We start from the raw sequence: 23,051 nt of genomic DNA on the forward strand, positions 1-23,051 counted from the left end.
TTTCCCTATTCCATGGAAAGCACTTCCGCTTACTAACTTCCTGTTGCTAAAACCAAAGGTCAGTTTTCAGTTTTATCCATGTGCAGCAAAACACAATGCAAACCCTTTTCCTTTATTTGGTTTTAGGATTCTCTATGCTGCCAGGTTTCTTCCAAACCTACTGTCTCTTCTGTACGTTCCTACTCTTCTGCTCGACTCCTTAACTCAGTAGGCCTGGGCTTACAGCGTTGCTTTACCTTTTCCCCCTCGCTGTCCTTACTCTTTGGTATTCTCAATGAGTTTCCTGGCTTAAAAACATCTTAGTTTTATCCACTCTCAAATGTTACCTAGTCTAAACATCCCGCTCTAACTCCACACTCATATCTAACTGCCTCCCTGTCATCACCAATTGCATGTCAAATATAAAACTCAACATCATCTCAAAAATTAAACTCCTAGTCTTTCCTTTAGCCCTACATTCATTTCATTCCTGACCTGAGTATAATAATTCCACTCTTCCAGTTGCTTGCTTCAAAAACTCTAGAAATCCTAAACCAATTCTTTTATACTTTTGGTTTCCCCTTCTAAATATATCCCTATCCAACTACTTTTTGTCACCTCCATTGTTACCCTGGGACAAGACCATTACCTGTTGTAAAGTGCATCTTCTAGAAAAGGAATGTAGTTTCTTATCATCAATTCTCTTCCACAAAAATAAGACAAAAAAAAAAAAGTAATATACTACGTGCACAGAATTGTGTTGAAAAGAATATCCCATTACCTTTTTTCTTAGCTTGATTTGAGCTGGGAATGGGTCTCAAGTTCTTACTCTTCACGTCCTTTGAGGTTTTCTTTTCAAGAGTAGAAAACAATTTAAGTGGTGAACTGGGTTGACCATAGCCTGAGCTCCTAACTGAGGCATATAACCCACTCTGGGGTTTTCTTCTAAACAAAGGTGGTGCACTTCTGGCCTTTTTGTACGGTGCCTGCTTACCAATTGCAGTCCCTTCTTCTCCAGAGCACAGTTGGGATTTAAAAGTCTGTATCACACCGCAAAAAGAAAAAGAAAAAAAAGAGAAGTCTGTATGCAATAAACACAAACACTTCAGCATTTAAATGATTTCAACTATTACTGTTAATGAAGATTTATCACACATAGTGATCATCAAACTCTGTGGTTTGTAAAAGGGAAATAATAAAACCTCTAATTCATCTGAATTTTAGTGTTTTAAAGCATACTTTCAAAATTAGCATTACAACAAAATAACAAAGATTAAGAAAGCAAACTTGTCAGAAAACTAAAAATGTGTGATTACTAGAATGAACAAAGAGATCCAGGAAAAACATACTTTGAAATGACATTTGAAATCCTTTTCTCTAGACTTCTTAAGATTCTTTAAAATTTTTACTAATACCTTGCCTTATTCCACAAAGAACCAGAACTGATTTATAATAAACATAATTCAAAATTATGAATGCAAACAACATTGGGACCATGGGTATTATAAAGCAGAAAACAGAACAAAAATAGTTCTCAGAGGGCAAGGAATAGTGACATAAGTTTCCACAGTTCCTATAAAACGCCAACGTACACACAGTGCAAACTATTGGAAAGATTGAACAGTGAGTAATACAGGCATGAGTAACTTTTATTTGCTTAAACTGTATAAATTCTGGATTCTGTTCACTAAAACAAAGGTAAAGAAATAAAAATGTAAACAATCGCTGCTAAAAGAAAGCTAGTACTACAGTGTTGTTTCTGAATTTGGGGATTAGAAGGTGCGGTAATAAGGACACCTGCAAATACCCAGAATCTGCTGTGGAGCTGAGTTATGTAAATGAACCCTGCTAGCTCAAGAAGTACACACTTTTCTCACAGTACTTCGGTATTCTACATAACTTTGTTTTTCAATATAACAAATCAATTTCGATTATAAGCACTTACTTTATTAATTCTGTCATCCTGAGATAATGGTGAAGAATTAACAGATATTTTTTTCCTCAAAATATCAAGGTACATTTTATCAATATGTTCTTCTGCAACAGTTATTGTTGAACAGCTATTTTCCATATTCTTTTCTGTTGCCTTTTGTAAAATCACGTTCTCGTCACTTTTGTCAAAAAGGTGGTTTACATTTCTTGGGTCTTGAGACGTAGTATTTGCATTTATCTTAAAGGGTACAGAGTGAATATTTACGGCGTCTTTACTCGTAGTCACTTTCTGAGAGCTATCAAACAAACAAGACACAGAATAAACTGTTTAGTGTGAGTTCCCAAGTATCAGTTAAATATGTACACACATATATTTGTGTCATAACTATTCAAATTAAATTACTAATGTTAAGTACATTTACAGTTCTGGTTAATACAGGATACTGACATAGTATACATAATTGTTTTTCTTTTCTTTTCTTTTTTTCCCGGTACCGCGAATCCAACTCACGACCTTGCACTTCTCAGCCAGGCGCTGTGCCACTGAGCTAAAGCCCCAGCCCCCATAATTGTTTTTAATTTCAGATAAAACTTCTTTTCTTGCTGTTGTTGACTATGAGATAGGGTCTTGCTTTGCAGTTTGGGCTGGCCTCATACGTAGCACACACTGGCCTCGAACTCATGGTGATCCTGCTGCCTCAGCCTCCCAAAAGCTGGGATTACAGGCATGTGCCACCACACTCTACTAATTTCAGATATTTTTAATGCAGGATAATAAAGGATTACGCAGTATAACATACAAGTGATACTGAGACCTGACTTTAAAGCCAAGGACAAACCAAATAAGGCTGAGACTGCTTTTGTATAAGAAAGTAAGACAAATTTCTAAATGAACTTTTTGTATCATATTTTAGCTACAATTTATTAAGTCAATCTGAGTTGGAAGCAGGAAAAACTTACACAATTCTGTGAGAAATTAAAGAAGTAATTATAATTTATGCCACAGAATCATAGAGTATAGATATTATAGTCACAGTATAGAAAAAAATCAGAAGTAAAAATAAATCGCTAGGGTTTTAAAATAAAATCATTTATGGTTTAAACTACTTGCATGAAACGAAACAATTCAGACAAATTAGATACTGAGAATCTGGAAAACAGATTTCAATGGTACGCCCTGAATATGATTAAATACAAACTACAGGGTCTCCGAAAATGTCAAAACTGTTACTCTCAAATTACTTCATCATGGTCAACTAGGTCATCTGATTTTACACTTTATAAAGTAAGATTAAAGAACAGTTACTTAGGAGGCTCCATTTTCATATTATATAGACTGGCTTCTCAACAACCATTATGAACTTGTAAAGTAGTTGAAATAATCGAAATAGATAACAGTTATTTCAAAACCTGGCTAGATACTGCATGGTGGTATATTCCTGTAATCCCAGTACTTCCAGAGGCTGAGGCAGGAGGGTCTCAAGTTTGAGCCCAGCCAATGCAACTCACTAGTGACTGTATCTCACAATAAAAAGTAAAAAGGGGGTGGGGATGTAGCTCAGGTGAAGGCCCTGGGTTCAATCCCCAATAAATGCAAAAACAAAGTTTCCTATTTTTGCTGGCTATCAGCTAAACTATCTTTCTTAGCCACCTTTCATGTGGATGGGCCCAATCTGCCTTTAAAATGTGAGGGTTAAGGAGTCTGGGGATATAGCTCAGCAGAATGGTGCCTGCCTGGCAAGAGCGAAGTCCTGAGTTTGACTCCCAGTACAAAAAAAAAAGTTATTAAATGTGAGTGTTAGGATGCTAAGAACCCAAAATTTATGTAAGTAGCACAGTGGTCAGGTTTTGGGTGTCAGGAAACTGACAGCAGAGGCTAGAGAGATGGCAGCTGATGTTTTAGTGTGAAAACATTTACTAAACCACCACCACAGCTTATAGCAGACCACATACCCACTGAATATGAAGGACCAAGACAAATTGCTGAAAAGAACAGGTAATTTTTCAGTGCTGGGGTTCCTGACTGCTTTCAGCAAGGTATTACCAAAAAAAAAAGAAAAAAAGATGAGCTCATGACTGAATGGCTGGTCTGTAAGTATAACTGGAAGGGCACAAAAAGAGTCTAGAAACTCAGGTCTCACTCTGTGTGTCTACATGAGAACCACACAGGAAGACCCACAATGGAAAAACGAGAACCAAGATCTCATGACACCGCTCCGTTGGAGACTAACTCAGTCCCTTCACAAAGGCCATGCTAAAGGGATCTTTTTCACACTTGCGGTTACTGTCCCCGCAAATGCACAATTTTAAGCACATGAAGAGAAATATTAGAGGATTCAAGAACCAAAGAGACAATGCAGATTGAAATCCTTTACTTAGCAAATAACTTTAAGTTTGGTTACTGATATAAGGTTGGAATGCTACTGAACTTTCTGAAGGCCCACAATCATATTTACAAGCAAAACCACCGCCAAAGTGGTCAAATGAAAGCCTTAAAACTACCAACACGTATAGGAAGTGGACAGGAGTATATCCCCAAAGACGGGCACACTCCTTACAAAATCTACTTTGACTGTTGCAATGGTGATAACATACAAGACAAACTCTCCAAGGAATGGAACCAGGGGCGACACATACAACAATGCACTTATAAAGTTCCTCTTTAAGAGCAGAACAATAACCCAATCAAGGAAAATCCCCATCTCCAATGTACAGGTCTTCACAAGGTCTTTCCAGTGTTTTCAGGTGCAGCAGTAACTGCTGTATTCTCCTCATACTATTCCTTTCTGAGTGGGAGTAAGTTCCAATTATGTGGGTGGGGCAAGGAAGTACATAACTTGTCTTTCCCATTTACCCACTGGTAGGCAAAGACGAGCCACACCCGAAGCTGATGGACAGGACTGTACTGTACTTCCACTGGAAAGCCTGACCGTGAATGGGGAGTCTGACTGGGACTGTGGACTGCTCTGGGGAAGGGGTGAGTGAGTCTTATGTAAAGAAGAATAAAGTGGGTATCTGGCTATTACACAGGAATATTCAGGCACACACTAGCTAGATCTTCACCAAACTAATTTGCTTTTCTTTTAGGGACGCAAGCGAGCCCCATTTCCCCGTTCCCTAAGACTGGCTAGCTAGAAGTGCTGCTTCTTACTGAAAGAATGGCAGATGAAGGGACGTGGCACTTCTGTGTTAAGAGGGTTAGAAGGAAGCCCTTCTTTTTCTTATTGGCTCGTTGGATGATGCCTTGCCAACCTTGAATCTACAGGCTGGTGACAGAAACAGTGCCTAAGTCATCCTCTTGTCACTGGGACAAAACCCTGCACATCCACAACTGGGAGGAGGAGAGGCTTATTTGGTTCCTGTTTTCAGTGCAGAGCCGGCCGGTTCCAAGGCAGGGAAGCGTGCCGGAAGGGGCTGTGGAGAGAAGCTGCCCGCTTCATGCTCACGGTGGCTGGGCCACTATGTGGGGCAGAGCCGCATCCTAACCCCAGTGACGCACCTGGTACGGTAAGCCAGAAATTTGTTTTTGATATTTAGCTGCTCGAACTTCGAGGGTTATCTGTTACAGCAGCTAGGATTACTCATCAGCTTTACAAAGGCAGGTTTTTATGTATATGTACTCAAGGTTGTATTACTGCCATTTCTAAAATTATTGTTATCTTTCTTATGTATCTGTTTCCAGCTTTTAAACACAAACATAAAAACCTATCTAGAGTTCTTGTTACTAAAGTGATTTCACTTCTAACAAAAACACAAGATGTGTAAGACAGTTGCTTCAATAACATCAATACACCCCCAAAACAAAGACTAGCAAACATCATCTCTTTAAAAATGCTAATTAGCGCTATATACTTAGTTGATGTCAATATACTATCCTTTGTTAAAATACTTTAATATGTACAGGTCAAGGGAAGAATACTAATCTTAGGAGTCAAGTAGATAGGTTTTAGTGTAAACTTAACCGTCACCTTCTCTCACCTAACAGATGTGGAGACAATGACAAGAAATCACTGCAAGTGGCCTCTCATGATAACATTAGGGGCTCAAATTGTGTCTCTTGAAAGCACAAGTGAGCAAATGCTTAGGTGAGTGGCTAAAAGAAATATTTCAAGGACAGCAAAGACCTGACAAGGTAAGTGTTTAAGCACATGGACCGCCTGTGTCTCTGGTTACGGTCATATGATCTTGGACAATTATTTTCTTTTAACCTTAAACTTCAGTTTTCTTATCTATGAAACAAGGAAATAATGGACTGCATTTACGGAGTTGTGAAAAAGTAAATGAAACAATGTATGTAAGGAATTATGCACAGCACCTGTCCAAAGTGAATGTGAATGTGATGAATGTGAGCTTTTATCATCACCATCTGGTTCTTGTAAAAGATCCACTGCTAAATTTGGTTGGATCCAGATTCATCATTTTAATAGTGAGGATAAAACACCTGTCTCCAGTGTTACCATGCGACAGACAGATGTGACATGGCTATGACACTCTAAGTGCTACATAAACGCAGAGCTGTCTATGACAGGGTCACTGTGATATGCTACGCAGAGTTACACACACCACTAAACTGTATTGGAGGGGGAGGGTTTTTCTAAGAGAACTCGTTCTGTGACAACAATGGTCAGTCTGTGACTTAGTCAAACTAACTGGCTTATAAAAGAGCAAATGTATGATTCATATAAATAAGTACACTTTCCCCCTCACTGTGAACCAACTATTCAAAGCTGAAGAGATCATATTTTTTCCGTGAAAAGCAATATGCCTAATTAATAGTAGCAACTTTTTTGGTAGCAGTTTTTTAATAGCACAAGAATTAATTCAGTGACTCAAAGGTAGATGCATACAAGCTAACACTAGTTATTAATCATTCACTAGGAATAACTGCACAGAACAAATGACTATAAAAATTTCCAATGATACATAAGCAAACAAAACCTACTACAATCAGCCAATGAACCCTGCACAATACTTTCCAAAAAGACTTGTACCTTAGAGGCTGTAAATCCAAACTACTGACTCCAGTGGAATCTATCCTGATAGGTTTCATCAATTCCTCCACTGTGGGCAGATCTAAGAGGAAAAACAGTTAAATAGAGAAGCCACAAATGTTACACGAATTGTTTAATTTATGTGTATAATATCCTTAGAATTACATTTTCTCAAACTGACATAGTTAAGAGAATGGCAAGTACAGTAAGCCTGGCTTCCCACCACATACTTGTTTGTACCCAACAGGCATCCTTTGGTATGTATCAAATATCAACATCAAATACCTATCTCAAATATCAACGGCAAGCATTTATACCCATAAAACACACACATTTGCTGAGTACACTAGTTGATGTCAACACACTATCCTCTATTAAAGTACTTTAATACGTATAAATGCATAGAGTAAAAAATGTCAACTTATGTGATTTGTTAATTTGGTCAAAGTATATTAGAAGAACTGAAATTTCATCCTGTGTACAGCTCTAACGTTCCATCTGAAGCAAATCCTTTTTAAGTGCAAAGACTGAGAAATAATCACCACAGCAAATGTATTTAAGTTGTAATACAGGAAACTGTTTTTACAGAGGGTCTCAAATAGTTGAAAAATTCTATTGATTAGCCTTTACCAGATTCAGTAGTGGAGATGTGTTTGGAAGAGTCCTCATTTTCTTGAGGATGATCATTCCCTGAGCTCTTGATAATTTCCATTGTGTTACTCTCAGTTCTTTGTTCATCTGCCTCTCCCAAAGAATGAGCTACAAGACAATAGGCCTCATGTAGGGCTTCAATGTCACTGTTGCTTTGTCCATAGGAAATACCTGCTGAAATAAATATAATTCCCAGTATCATTACATTGTAAAAACATGAGAAATATAACATCCTAGCATCATGCCTTAATTGGTTAGGAATGACAAACAAGGCTCTATCTAGCACAATGGCAACATTATAAACAGAGTCAACTAGAAACCTAGGGGAGGCATGGCTAGAGCCTACCCGTCTGAAATCATAGCAGGCGAAAAATTCTTTTAAACAAGGAGGGATGGGTCTTGACGCAGTAACTGTGAAGTCCAATCTTATAGTTAACGTCCTATTATCCTTAACTGATCTGCACTGCATAAAACTACTGTTAGACCACCCTAGGTGACACAGTCCTTTGAAGGATTCTGTCCTTCCCTCACCACTACCCTTTGCCTTCCACATCACTCTTTGCTGTCCTACACATCTTGTAGTGTGCGTTTTATCAGCAGTAATCCATTCCTCTAACTTTGCGATGGAGTATGTACTCCAACAGCCTACTAAAGCTGCTGCGATCAGAAGCAATTTCTTAAGACTCACTCCATGTTGAGTTCTTGTCAATCCCGTGAGATGTGTGACAGTACCTTTTTCCTACTTTTCTTCTCCATCCATTATTTTATTATTCCTGCCTCTCTGATGGCTGTTTCTCCATTTTTTACGGCCAATGCCCTCATCCCAGAGGTCTGCATTTAGCCTTCTTTTTTAATCTTTTTTTTTTAGCCTGGCTGATTTAATACAGACCCATAAACTTTAACTATTATAGTAATTCCTTGGCTCACGCATGCTTCTGTTTGCAAACAATTCGGTTTGCGAACTGAAGCACTCAGCAAGATTTTGCTTCCATTTGAAAACTCTGCATCAGGTGACAAACACGACCGACCACTGCCATCTTCCCCACACAAGTGCAAACCCAGCCATCTTCCCCAAAACAGTGAAACAACTTCAGTTCATAAACCAAGGTACCACTGTACTCGTATTTTCATGATTCCCAAGCTATGCTTTTTGTTCTTATCTCTTCTATGAATACCAAAGTCTCTAACAGACACTTAGATTGTCCTATAAGTAAATCACACCGAATATATTCCCAACTGAATTCATTATATTCCTAACCAAAACTTGTTCTACTACCCAGATTTTGTGTTTCAGCTAATGGCATCACTATTTACTCAGTCACCAGAATAGATAATGATACTGGCGTTTAGTCTTCCCACTTCATCTTCTCCCACCAGCAGAGTCATACAAACAAACAACGATAATAATATCACGTATTTATTAGTTTTCTCAATTATTGTGTAACCATCACTCCTAACAGTGGAATTTTCAAAATTAAAGGACGAATCATAGAAGAATGGAAAAAAGAAGAAAATTAAGAGTGACCAATTTCCTCTTGATGATATGGCTCATAAATGGCTTAAAAATAAGTCTGTGTTGCCTCATTTTCTTCTATATACGTTGTAAATTGTATAGTGTACAACTCTGAGAGTAGATTTAACTCAAAATATGAGAGGTGCTGAGCACCAAATATAAGAATGACTTACAATCTATTTTTTTCTAGCCAATGCTTCAGGTATCCAGGGTTATTTGGTGTACATTTAGTAAATAACAAGTATGATTATATAAACTCAAAGCAAGAAAGTGGAGCATACTGTTAAAAAAGAATTGCCAACAGCTGAGGGACAGGGACTTTGCAAGAGGACTTCAGAGAAAAAGGTGCTGTCTGTTAAGGTGAGCTCAACTATATTCCCTAACTACCAGCCAGACTCAGACCAGCATAACTAAAGAAAAGAATTTTTATGAAGAAAGAAAGGCACAAGCTGTTTTCTCTCTTCTGTAAAAGTGTCATGATGCTTACGCACCTGCAGAATATACATAAATAACTGATTTTAGTGTAAGAGGTATGGAAGTATTGACTACTCAGATCTAATTTAATAGGTGTGAAGTGTCAGGCAGACAGGTCATCATTCTTTAAATGACCTAAAAGTTAGGAATTAGAGTTAGGGTAAGTATCAAGGGTTACTAAGAAAATAGTGAGGAATGGTACTTTTTTCATAACTTTAGTCATTAACCCAAGCTGCTATTATAATTCTACAATCATGTAAATTAACTCTTCTCATGCATTTTATGAAAAAAGGGCTTACTTGCCTGTCTTTTATATTAGTGAGGACACTATGTAATTGTCTCATTTATTATACTAAATTGAAAGCTCCTTGTATTTTTCAACTTTAGAAAGCTGAGAAGTGTCAAATCCTACTTTGCAAAGGAAAGAGCCCAGTTTCATGACGCAATAGGCACTGTGACTACTTCAGCCACAGCACAAAATAGCACTTGCCTGGAAGACAAGTGCAAGTAAGTGAAAGCCAGCTTTCACCTGGTGTTAAGTAAACCTCATTCTGACACTTAATAACTTCCTTAACATATTACAGTGCAAATAATTCCATGAATGATATTATGACAATGTTTTACCTAAGCAGCCTGCTTACTACTAGGAGAAATATGGTAAAGCAAAACAACAAAAAAAATACCCACTAAACTTTTCAGTTCTTATACAAAGTTCAGACACTCTTTTGAAGTCTTACGGGTGTACTTCTGAAAGAGTGTGGGGTAAATTTTATACTCCACCACCAGTAAGTGTCTATACTGTATGTCTTCGAGATCTTTATTATAGCTTGAACTGTTAACAGAGGGTTATAAATTATGACAGCATCCAATTTCTACTTCCTCCCTACTGAATCTTAGCAGTGTACTAGGAACTCTGCATCATCCCAGCTGACTGCTACACAGCTTCATTTTAAAGAAATGGGCTTAGAGGCATTAGATGTCCAATGTCACACAGCTGGTAAGTGGCAAGGCCTGGAGTATGATTCCAAATTTACATGACAGTAAAGTTGTGCTTTACTACTGTCTAATAATTCACTAATCAAATTATTTCAGAGTCAAGAGTATTTAAGAAACAAAATCTGAAAACTAGTTTTATATATAGCTTGGATCATCTCAGAATTACTTTCAATAACAGTTTTGATTTCTGAATTTTTCTTATAACTTACAGCAGCAGTTTTCTTACTGTGTTTTACAAAATCATAGTTTTTCAGAAAAATGTCATGGGTTCCACAGATGTTTGAGTAAAACTGCATTTTAAATCACACATTAAAACTTAAAAACTATAATATAACCTTATCTACACAAATGGGCACTTCTGTAATTTTAATATTTTGAAGACATTAGTAATTATAATTTTTTGGACAACTTTGTTTTCACGTACATCTTAAAGGTTTTTCTGGTCATCCTATACACATATATTAATGTACATTCTAATACATTACTGATTAGGAAAACTGTAGTTCTACCTTGGTCTTTTAAACAAATCTACATATGCTTACTGCATACTCTACATCCAGACAGATCACCATAGTGATTAGAAATCAGACATTTGAAAGGACACTGTAAGGAGAAATTTTGTATGTATGTATATAAAGGATAGTTAACATAGTTGTTCTACTGTCTTCTATTTCTTTGCTATAAGAAACTGTCAATGAGTCCTTGATTGATCAATATTGCATGTCTCTGTTTTCAGGAGAAACCACTTTGAAGATATCAATATGTAATACAACAAGCATTGTTAGTTTCCTACCACTCTGTAACTGTGTATTGTCTGTACTGTTCTTTTGCTATTTTGTAGAAGGTTGTCTGTCTGTTAATGTTTTCCTCCTTTTATTTTTAAAATAAAAAAAAAAAGAAAGGACATTGTAGTTTGGTATTCTTTTGGTTTTTGATCTGGTTGCTGATTACAGGGTTATGTTCAATATTTAAAAATTCATCAAGCTTCTTTTGAGACACAGTCTCACTAAGTTGCTAAGTTGCCCAGGCTGAGCTTAAGCTTGGATCTTCCCACGTCAGCCTTGCAGAGTGCTGATAATACAGGTCTGTGCCACCATGTCCAGCTCAAATTCTAATTTGTTAAATGTGGTAGAAAGATGCAAGGTTTAAGTTTTTATTGTCAGTGTAACCACATGGTCAATGTAGGTCCAACATACATTTGATATATCTCCCTGGAAATGGAGTCAATTAGTCTTAAAGTAGCCCATGATTAGAGAATAAGCAATTTCTCAAACAATTTTACCTGTTCCTGTCATTTCATTATCAGTCATGTCTGGCAGGGCCTTTGGCGTAGTTGTTGCTTTATCTTGTTCATCAAGGTTGGCACCTTCAATAGAATCCAACGAATCAAGCAGCACGACTAGTGGAATATAAAAGAAAAAGTACTAGAAATGTAGAAAAATTTGTGGTTCTTTTGATCTAATAAAGTTATTTTATTCATATACAATGTATAAAAACAAATGTTTCATATAAATGGTATGTTACATGCATATGAGTTTATACGTCCAACAAACCTGACTTCCTTCCTACGTACGAGCAGGCTAATACCAACAAATGTATCTATGACATATCTGTAATTATATGTAGGTCTAACATACATTTTTGTACTTGGGTGGCAGAGACTTGAGAACAACAAAAAGGAAATACTGTCAAGTATAACAGGATGATTCCAGGATAGGCACAAGGGACACACTACTGAGCAGCTCTGAACTTTAATTCCTTACAGAGATTTAAAAACAAGGATGGTGATTTACTCAGGATTATTTAGATGAAACTTAAACAGGTGAATATTTTGCCAACTAAAACATGAAAATATGTAATATTTACCATTAGCCAGCATACCGGTTTTTTCTTCTACCTGAAAAAAAAAAAAAAAAAAAAGATTCATTACATGTTTGAAACCAAAATTATGCTTGGTTACATAATTTGAAATAGTTACAAATTTGAAAAGCAGTGCTTTTCTCCAAAGATCAGGGGCTGTGCTTCCCAGGTTTCCTTCACTGCTCTCATTTATCACTAACTCTTCAGACCCAGAGAAACTGTAGCTCCTAAGTAGCTTCTAGAAGTTTCTTCTGAACTTCTGCAATTACCAAAATTACTTCACTCTGAAAAGACTTGCTTAAAATATTTAGCTGCCATCTACTATCTTGCTCAAAAATTCTCGAGTTATTCTGAACATCAAGATAAGAGGGCCACTGCACACAAGACTCTGCAATGAGAATATTTCCCTTGTTGTTCAAAAGTAATGACCAAAAATATGTACACTGCACTCAGTTTCATCTATACTTTGAAAGAGGTAACTTTCAGAAAGAGAAGCCACCAACAGATAAAAGTCCTTTAACATTATAGGTTGCCTGAGACCCTGTCTCAAAAAAAAGGCCGGAGTGGTGGCATACATCTGTAATCCCAGCACTTGGGAGGCTGAGGCAGGAGGATTGTTGCAAGTTCGAGACCAGCCAGGGCTACAAAGTGAGCTCAAGGCCAGTTTGAACTGCATAGTGAGACCCTGTCTCAAAAACAAACAAAAAGCATTGTAGGTTGCCTTAGAATAGTATCACCTTTATTCCTCACTTGGCTAGAAAGTGTAGGGTCTTAGCAGACAGCTCTGAGGCTTCCACATTTAGAGTGGCACATTTTGTGCAGGGTATATACTTTCTTAATCTATCTCACTAGCAAACGGAATAACAGTCCTTAAGAAGTCAGAATTGAGAAATGAGAGAAATTAGACGTAAATGGAATAACGTCATTGTCTTAGCCAAGTAAGTTTCAGATCCCAAGTAATCACTAGATAAATACTAAGAAAAGGGTATTTATTATCCCTTACAAGGACAAGTCCTATCAAACAAAGTGAAATTATATATACCAATTTAAAAATTAGTTTTAAAATTTTAACTGTTTCCCATTTCTAAAACTGAACTTTAGGAAATTACAGAAGTTATCTCTAATAAAATCACTGTTACGATTTTTCCTTTAAACATGCTCAACTAACATCCTGGTTAAAATGTTTAATGGAGCACCAAGAAACTTAAAGTTTACAACGAGCTGGATATGATGAATTCTGTATTTAAAGCTCTGCTTATGGAAACGCTGAAGCTGGTGACAGAAGCTGCAGAACTGCCCAATGTGAAATTGCTGTGCACCTGTCCGGGGCTGTTCACTTCTTCTGATCCAGGATTTTCTTTGGAATGAGGTTCTCCTCCGTCTTTAATAATCAAAGGGGCATCAACATCCTCGGCATCTTCAAAGTCATCGCTGTAATTTTCTGAAGAAAATGATTTTAAAAAGTAAAAGAATCACACTGTCAAAAAAGTCAAATTCCAGGAAAACACTAATTTCCAAAGGCACAAGTCAGCATAAGAATAATTTACTGAGATATTAACATAAGGAAATGTTTTGATTTTCAGATACCATATTTTTTGCAAAAATTTAACGAATGTTCAATTTATAAGACTATCTTGAGACTATTTCATTTTTTATACTTTCAGATAGTTCTAAGTTTCATATGTTTAGCCTTTTATATTATTACCCAAATAAAGGTTTCCAGAGCTCTCCAACAGATCTTATATTATCTTTCAAGTAAAACTTTAAAATTAGCTTTTTCAGAAACTTTTTTTTTTTGCTTTTTGGTACCGGGGATCGAATTCAGGACCTTGAGCTTGCCCAGCAGGTGCTTATGCCACTGAGCTATATCCTTGGCCCAAAATTAGCTTTTTCAAAGACATTAATTTCCAGTTGCTTACTTAGAAAAAGCTGCACTTTTGAGAAATTCTGATATTCTTAAAAGGGCTGGATTTTCTTATTTTAAGGTGACTTTTTGTTCTCTTCAGGTACCTCTGCTGTAGGCCTTAGTGGTACTTTTGACAGATCTATCTGTGATCCGTCAGTTAGGTAAGTACTAGCGCCAAGTGACCTTTGCTATCTCCCAAATCGTGGCATTTTTGGCTGAGACCTCTAAAGTACATCTCACTGGCTTTACAGCAGAAAGAAAAGTTATTTCCATATGAAGTGACTCCCCCAGTCTACATACGGGGAAGGTGAGACACTTATCTCTTCATCAGTTTTTAAGCTGTTTATAGCGCTTACATCAAAGGACTGGTAGAGATGTGTGGGCTGAAGAACAACCTCTTCAGAGTGGCACTGAAACAAATACTTATTCGTATTTTTACAAATTACAGCACAGTGATACCAGGACGGCCTGACAGGAAACAGACTGTGTGAAAACTAAAATGTCTGTTTCGGAAATGCCTTTTACGTTTTTGTTTTACACTGAGGGGACAACTTGGATGGAATTAATATTGGAAGTCTGTAAATGAATTCTGGAAGCCATACAAATTCAAATAAGGATGATGCCAGTAAGATCTGGCTGCAGAGACATCTCCATTTTAATTCATAAAAAATATGAGTTTGGAGGAGCATGGATAGTGTAATGTAGGTAGACAAGATAAGTTACTTGGTCAAATACAACAATATCTATAGTCTATGACTCACTTCTTTTCCCTTACACGAGAAGAACACTTTTTTTGGGATTTTCTAAATATCCGTGGGCATAATCAAATTTGCAAAACTGTAATGAGCTAATACTACTAATGGTACTTTATATTAGACACACTTCCAGGTGATCGGTCCAAATACAGTGATTATAATTTTCATATTCCAGGTGGGGATCACTGAATTTTAAGTAACCTCAAACACTGGAGCTAAGGAAAGAAAGATGAACGGGGAGAAAGGAAATGGGACAGGATGGCACTGATCACAGGTAACTAGCTGGGATTCCCGAAGTGATGGGAAGGGTTATGGTACGTGTGTGACTGCACAGGGGCAGTGTGAGAAACCGTGCAGGTACTGTAACATAGTGCTTCACAGTATGACGACCCAGAAGGCCTGCATCCAATTCCCTGTTCTACTGAACTAACGGCAGGTCACAAACTCTCTTGGCTTTCTTTCCATCAGTAAACTGTGGATGATAATACTGTTAGTTCAAATGACTGCTGAGATTCAGAGTTAAAATGTTTAAAACAGTTGATATGCACTATACACACGTACTTAATAACTGTGATTACTGCGGTTAGTATGTTTATAACTAGTCTTGACCTTAAAGTCAATATTCCTTCGTTTTCTTTTTTTGTGTGGCTGTGGGGATAAAAGCCAGGGCCTCAGGCATGCTAGCTAAGCACTTTTACCACTGAGTTACACCTCCAAACCACGCAAATATTACTTGAGATTGGGAAAACTGCTAATCTAATGAGCATTCTTCCAAATTATGTTTTAATATTCTCATTTAGTCACTGAACAGCCTACAAGCAAATTCTACCATACAACCTCCCAGGGAATGTGTTATGAACAAAGCAGGTTGGGAGCAACAAGGAAATGCCACAGGTAGACACAGAGAGCAATGAGAGAGGCAGGAAATAAAGGGACACTGTATGTCAGAGATTTTACAAACAACCATTAAAGCAAATTGAGTTTATATAAAAGCGAAAGTAAAACCCAACTGAGGTGATTTTTATATTTGAAGTACGACGTTAAGAGCCAGGCTCTACCACACTGCTTGCAAAAAGTGAGATGTTAACCTGTAGCATTCTGACCTTTTGGGCAGGAAGACATATCATTTAAGATATTTTCTACTCTTGTAATTTTGAAATATTATTTGTATAAAAGCAAAACACTCTTCCAATATACAGAAAGTGAAGCATATTCAATGTAAAAGATCTGAAAGATCTTTTTTCGAGACATTTTTCATCCTTTGTTGGCAAATTTGGCTGCACATTAAGTATAACGCAATCCAGAGAACTTTCTTCTGTCAGGTTGGAGTTAAGGGAACTTAACTTCTTCTGTAAACAGTAAACTTGACAAAATATATGAAGAAACTGTTTTCAGACCCTGGACAACTGACGTCCATTCTGGAGTCCTGGGAAGGAGGGGGAGGACAGTATCACTGCGTGAAGGAGACGGAGTTCAGAAAGAATGAGGCCATCACAGGTGCTAGGACAGTAATCAGAGAAGTACATACAAAACAGAAATCTGCACGGGATTTTTACTACTACTTTACTACTCAGCAAAGCTTCAGTAAATGCTAATACGCTGGTTGGGCCAAGAACCCTGGGGAAACTGTAGGCTAGACATTTCCAGAGTTCACACAGGGCAGGGAGACTTTCCAGCTCTAATCTGCTTGGGAAGTGAGGACTGATCACCAGAAGCATTCAACAGGAACCTTCGGAGGGATGTGCCTCAGTAGTAGGGTTAAATGATACCTTTGGTGGCTATTCTGGATGTCTCCTAACAAACATGTGAAAAGGCTTGAAAGGATCAAGGGGACAGGATCAACTATCTATGACAACAAAGCTCAACATTTTTAAGAGAAAATAAAATCCAGAAGATTCAACTATTAAATATTCATAATATCCAATGAAACAAAGTAAGGAAAAATATCCCTAAGCAGAAATAAAAGCAGATAACACAGAGACACTGAATTGAACTCATGTTCTAATCTGCAGAATATAACGAATGTGAATGTAACGAAAAGTAAAGTAGGAAAGATAGTAAAGAGATTCTTTTGAAAAATCTAAGAGGAATTTCTAGAGTCAAGGAGAAAAAAAGAATGAGTAGTATAAACAGCAGATTTAAATATCAATGAATTTGAAGGTATAGTAATAGAAACAAATGCACAGAACGAAAAAACTGAACGGTTTTACATGTTCCTGCCAGACTGAACCATCAGTGGTGTGTGGATGACTGTCCTACTGGGTAGCTTGTACCATTGGTCATACTGGTACAATCATGCATGGGACAGTCACGAATGTACCACTGGTGGTTCAAGCCACCTGGCAACGAGATATACAAATTACTGCCCCATCGTGTGTTCAAGGATGTAACAGAGCCTTAGTGACTTTTAAGCAAAACTTAAGTTTCCTAACACACTTTATAATTAGGATCAGAGGGTATGGGGCAAGAAGCAGAAATGATATTTCAAGAGTTAATCGTCAAACCATTTTTTGTTTTGATGAAACCTATCAATCCTAGGACGATGGATCAACTTCAAACAGGACAAATACAAAAAAGGTACACTAACATACGTCATAACTAAAGTCATAAGTCAAAACATAAAATCTTAAAAATGGGGAAAAATACATTAGGTATTATAAGTAAATTAGAAATAAACTATAGGGAAGGACATATAGAGATTATACGCAAATGCTAAGGACTTGAGCATCATACTGTCCTATGTGGGCTCTACATCTGTAAATTTAACTAGTAGGTTATAAATATTTAGAAAAATAATTGTGTCTGTACTGAACATGCACTGACTTCCTTCTCATGATTCCCTAAACAACAGAGTATAAGAATTATTTCACATTTTATTCTTTCAGGATGAGGGAAAGGAAAAAAGAAAGAAGGAAAGAAAGGAAAAGAAATATACATACATACATACACAAGATGGCTAATAACTGTATTACTAATTTCTATTAGTTCACTGAAAGGAACAATTAATGCTTAATATTTTTTAACCAATTTTGCACGCTTATATCTGGTAGTCTGAACAATTACTTTTTTTGTTTGTTTGTTTTTTGTTTTCCTTCCGGTACCAGGAATTGAACTCATGACCTCGCACTTGTCAGGCAGGCGCTGTGCTACTGAGCTAAATCCCCAGCCCTGAACAACTACTTTGAAGACAAAAATATGCAATATAACAACCATTGCTGAATTCATATCATATTGTTTTCTGAAATTGTGTAGTTTCTAATTTTTTTATTATTTTTTACTCTTTAAAATAAAAAAAAGAATTATTTCACTACATTAGGTATTATAAGTAAATTAGAAAATAAACTATAGGGAAGGACATATAGAGGTTATACGCAAATGCTAAGGACTTGAGCATCAGAAGATTTAAGCACCTATAGGGGACAAGGAAAGCAGTCTTTCACAAATAATGATGACTGTATATATTAAGTAACAGTAATTACCAGGGACTTCTCTTGAGAAATGCGGGCACCAGACAATAGAATGGAATAGAGTGCTCAAATTAAAAAAAAACAAAAACAAAAACAAAACAAAAAACTCCACACATTCTATATTAATCAAAAAAGTACTCTTCAAAAATGAGGACAAAATATATTTTGAGACAAATCAAAGCTGAGTGAATTTGTTTTTTAAAAATATAATTTAAGACAGAAACTGAAATTTATATAAAAGAATACAAGCTGGGCGTGGTGGCGCATGCCTCTAATCCCAGCACTCAGAAGGCTGTAGCAGGAGGATCGTTTTGAGTTCAAGACCAGCCTGGGCTACAAACTGAGCTCAAGGCTAGCCTGAACTGCATAGTGAGATCCTGTCTCAAAAAAAAGGGAAATACAGAGCCTTGGAGAAATACAAATCTTAACATAAATATACATTTTTATATTTTAAACATTTTAAAATAACTGTATTAAGAACCATTATAATATATTGTGAGATTTAAGACATGTAGAAGAAAATGAATGACACAGGAAAATGGGGAAGGTTTGTTGTTAAGGCTCATGGAAGTGCTAGAGTAGTATTTAAAAGTAGGCTCTAAGTAGGTATATATTGTACTGTCAATCATAAGACAACTAGAAAAAAAACACAACAAAGAGATAATTAAAAAAATCAAAAGAAAAATAAAATGAAATGCATTAAATACAAGGTCTATCACATATAAGCAATGTATTTATCCTTTCAGCTATTTAATGTAAGTGATTTGACTCTGTGGTCTTTTTTTTTTTTTGAGTCATGGTCTCATTATGTAGTTTAGGCTGGTCCTGAATTCACTGTGTAGCCCAGGCTAACCTGGGACTCACAACAATCCTCCTGTGTCAGCCTCACAAGTGCTGGGATTACAGGTGTGTGACACCAAGCCCAGCAGGACTCTGCTTTGAGGAAAGAATTTTTTCTGGTTTTGTGCTGAACCCTTGCTGTTTTTTAATCATTGCTGTTTTGAAGTCAGGTATTGTGATGCACAAAACCAGACTTGTGGATCAATGGAACAGAAGACAGGATATAAAAACATCTGCAGATATATTCAGCTATTTGATCTCTAACAAAGGGGCCAAAAACTTAAGTTGAGAGTAGTTTACTCAGCAAATGATGCTGGAAAATTGGCCATCTGCAGAAGACCGAAGCTGGACCCACATCACTCACCATGTACTAAACTAAAAATAAAATGAAGAGTCCTCAAAAAACTAAAACTAAAAATTCCATTTGCCCCGGCTACTCCCCTTTTAGGTATCTTCCCCAGACAGTTAGAGACATCATACTACAGTGATACATGAGTACCAGTGTTTACAGCAGCACATTCATACCAGCTAAATCCTGGAAGTGGCTTGTATGCCCACTAAGAGATAAATGGATAAAAAAGAAAGTGATATGGTATACATAATAGAATAGTACTTGGCTATAAAAAAGGACAAATTCTAGACATCTGTAGAAAAGTGGATACAACTGGAAAATATAACGTTAAGAGAAATAAATCACACAAACAAGCTTGAATACTATATGGTATCTCTCATTTGAGTAAGGCAAAGTATATATAAAGAGCCAAAGAAAGGATTTATAAAGGAGAAAAGGAGATAGAGCTTTTGCAAGTGGGAATGGATCCAGGAGAATGAGTACGAGGGGAGGGTGTGAAGAGAAGGGGAAGTAAAATCATCCAAAGTGTGTCAATTACATGCACCAAACACCCACAATTAATGTAAATATTATACGTCATAAACACAAATTAAATAATAGTAACACTAGGACTGAAAATGGGAAAAGAGGATTTAGAGATGGAGGAAAGGAGGTGGTGGGGAGGGAAGGGGATTAAAAAAGAATCAGGCTATGTTATGTACATGCAACTACTCCCTAAGAGGAATGTAAACTTCATGTACTGCCAAGAAGTACTAATACTATAAAATTTTTAAAAGATCTATTATGTACATGTACCAAAATTCCCCACAATGATTGCAAACATTACTTACTACAAATTGTACAAATAAGTAAAAAAAAAAATGGATGAGATTCTATAGAATGCAGGACAAAATCAACAAAAAATGATAGAAAGATAGAAAACAGCAAAGCAGTAACAACTCATACCAAAAATATATTTTTGTAAAGGGTACACACACACCAGTTGAAAGTCAGAGACTGGGTTGGGGATATAGCTCAGTGGCACAGTGCCTGCTTGGCAAGCAGAAAGTCCTGAGTTCAATTCCTGGTACCAGGAAAAAAAAAGTCAGAGATAGCCATGTTAAACAAAAAAGCAAAACCCAGCTAGCTATTTGTCCCTCACAAGAAAATCATTTTAAGTATAAAGAGTGCAGACAACACTCAAAATATGAAAAAAAGGTATAGCTGCTCACTGCCATGCTCTTTGCAGTTTTTATCCTAGCTTCAGATTTGCAGTCTTGGCACAGAAAACCTTTCTCCTGTCTTTCCAAATGCTCCACTGTCTGCTCTCAACGAGGCAGTAATTCACTTCTGACAATTAAACAGCAGCTCTGATTATAACACAGTCAGTGCCACTCTACCCGCTCAAAACTCTTTCTCAAATTTTATAAAATCTGAAACCAATGAAATTACCTGGCAGTTGTTCACGTTTTGACTCATGCTCATGTTCATCTTCAGTCAGTCCTATATTGGCTTCATAACTGGAAAAAATAATTAACATAAAATTATGTCAAGTACTCTTGTTTTATTAAAAATAAAAGTTTGGGAACTATAAGAAAAATGTTTTGAAAATAAAGGATTCTCAAAGCCTAAGGTTAATGGTAGCTATACAGGCAATTAAAAAAAATTCAATTTTTCTTAAATTTATGTACAAATATGGGCTATTTTATATATACATGTGTTTGTATTTATACACATTTTATGCTCTAGAAATCCCTTCTTCACTACAGATTAAGAACTGACCTCAAGGGATGAGATCCAGTGAAGTCAATATAAAGACCAAGAAAAAACCATCTCTCGCATTTACTTGTTAACACCCAATTTAATCTTGAAACGGAAGCAAACAGGAGTCTTACATCAAGAAAACTCAAAAGCAAGGGGGCAGATGAGCTTGAGCATGTTTTGGTTATACAGGACATATTAGTTCATGTACTAATTAGTTTTTTCAAACTAAGGAGTCAGTTCTACCTTTTCCTGTCACTTAACTCTCTCTTCAGTGGGAAATCATGAGCAAACTCGATAAACTGTAAGTAACAATGATAATAGCAACAAATAGCTAATACTGTATACTCCATGCCATGCTGCATCCTGACTACCCTATTCTGGAGTAAAAATACAAATAGTTAAGAATATTATTAATAAGAAAAAGTTAAGAAATATTCAAAGAAACAAATCATGGTCAGAAAGCTCACGCATGCTTAATCTGAGCTGTCCCTGTGGAGAGGCAACGGCTATAGGCAATGAGTGTCCCTGCACGTTCTTCCTGAGTAGCTCCACAATGCAAGGCCCTGACCATTCTTTACCTAAGCCGTTCTCAGTGTGATGTTCGCAGTAATCAATCTTGAGCTGTGAGGTAATGTTTCCACCCCAAAGCAAGCTCATTTCCACTTACGATAAAAGCAGTAACAGATTTCCCAAGCTCAGTGTTTCTCTCCTGTAACACAACCCACTGCACGTGCAGACACCCACTGTGGATCCTTTGCCTTGGCTGGCAGAACTCATGGGGTACAGGAACCGATGCAGACAAACACGACACTGCGGTAGAACTTTTGCAGTGAGAAATAAGGCCCTCTGCTTCCGTCTGAGGAATCTCCTGCTTATTGTCAATATCCACAGAATTAGAAGGCTAATTTGTTAGTTTGCAAGCAGGGTATCAGTTTCAGACCTGGAACATTTCATGCTAATTAGTGTACTGCTTTATTACCTATAAGAAGCTAATCATGCTGAGATAAAGCACTCTAATAACCAGCAGTTATGCTTCTCATTCTAAATTATACTTTGGTATTTTCAAAATCTAAAATAAAATTATAATCTGCTTTCCATTTATAACAAAACAATTACACAGACGACTACTGTGAGGACATTAAAGACCTGAGGTGTCGCAAAGGTCTGAGAATGGCTATGGCCAATGATTGTTGAGAAAGCACCAACTCAGTCAACTAGGAAGATTTGTGGGATTAAGATGTCCTGATAACCAAGACAGTCAACTATACACAGATGTCAGACTCTCTAGTACTGTCTTCTATTCTTTTTTTCTAATTGTTCTGCATTTACAACAGTAAACTGAACCCCCCCTCCCATTTTACTTTATTTGTGGAAAATCACTTAATTTCTTTCCCAGTAAGGACTTTACAATGTACTAGCAGTTTCAACAGTATCTTAGGTATAAAATTTCAGGTATTTATAGGTAGAGTGGGCTTTCACACTACAAATCAAGACACTCTGTTCATACCTGAGAAAAACCCTGACCATAACAAAGAATAGAGAACAAAGTTAATTTTCCCTGTTAGGTTTTTCTATGAGTTAAAGCATACATC

At 36.8% G+C, this 23,051-nt stretch overlaps 1 protein-coding gene across 4 annotated transcripts in view; it reads right to left on the reverse strand.

The window, feature by feature from the left end:
* Cep162 (centrosomal protein 162kDa) overlaps positions 1-23,051 on the reverse strand; it is a 65,444-nt gene that overhangs the window by 33,687 nt on the left and 8,706 nt on the right. For 3 of the 4 annotated variants that reach the window (XM_013510872.1, XM_013510871.1, XM_013510870.1), the window contains exons 6-13: positions 21,148-21,215; positions 13,716-13,837; positions 12,403-12,433; positions 11,819-11,935; positions 7,533-7,727; positions 6,903-6,984; positions 1,925-2,207; positions 761-1,019 (exon numbers count right to left, since the gene is read on the reverse strand). In XM_013510872.1, coding sequence (XP_013366326.1) covers positions 761-1,019; positions 1,925-2,207; positions 6,903-6,984; positions 7,533-7,727; positions 11,819-11,935; positions 12,403-12,433; positions 13,716-13,837; positions 21,148-21,215 — 1,157 coding nt within the window. The remainder of the gene's footprint in view (positions 1-760; positions 1,020-1,924; positions 2,208-6,902; positions 6,985-7,532; positions 7,728-11,818; positions 11,936-12,402; positions 12,434-13,715; positions 13,838-21,147; positions 21,216-23,051) is intronic. The other variant, XM_005377697.2, reaches the window with a different exon arrangement.

This window comes from Chinchilla lanigera, unplaced genomic scaffold, assembly GCF_000276665.1.
Source record: "Chinchilla lanigera isolate Chin_1 unplaced genomic scaffold, ChiLan1.0 scaffold00010, whole genome shotgun sequence".
Lineage (NCBI taxonomy): Eukaryota > Metazoa > Chordata > Mammalia > Rodentia > Chinchillidae > Chinchilla > Chinchilla lanigera.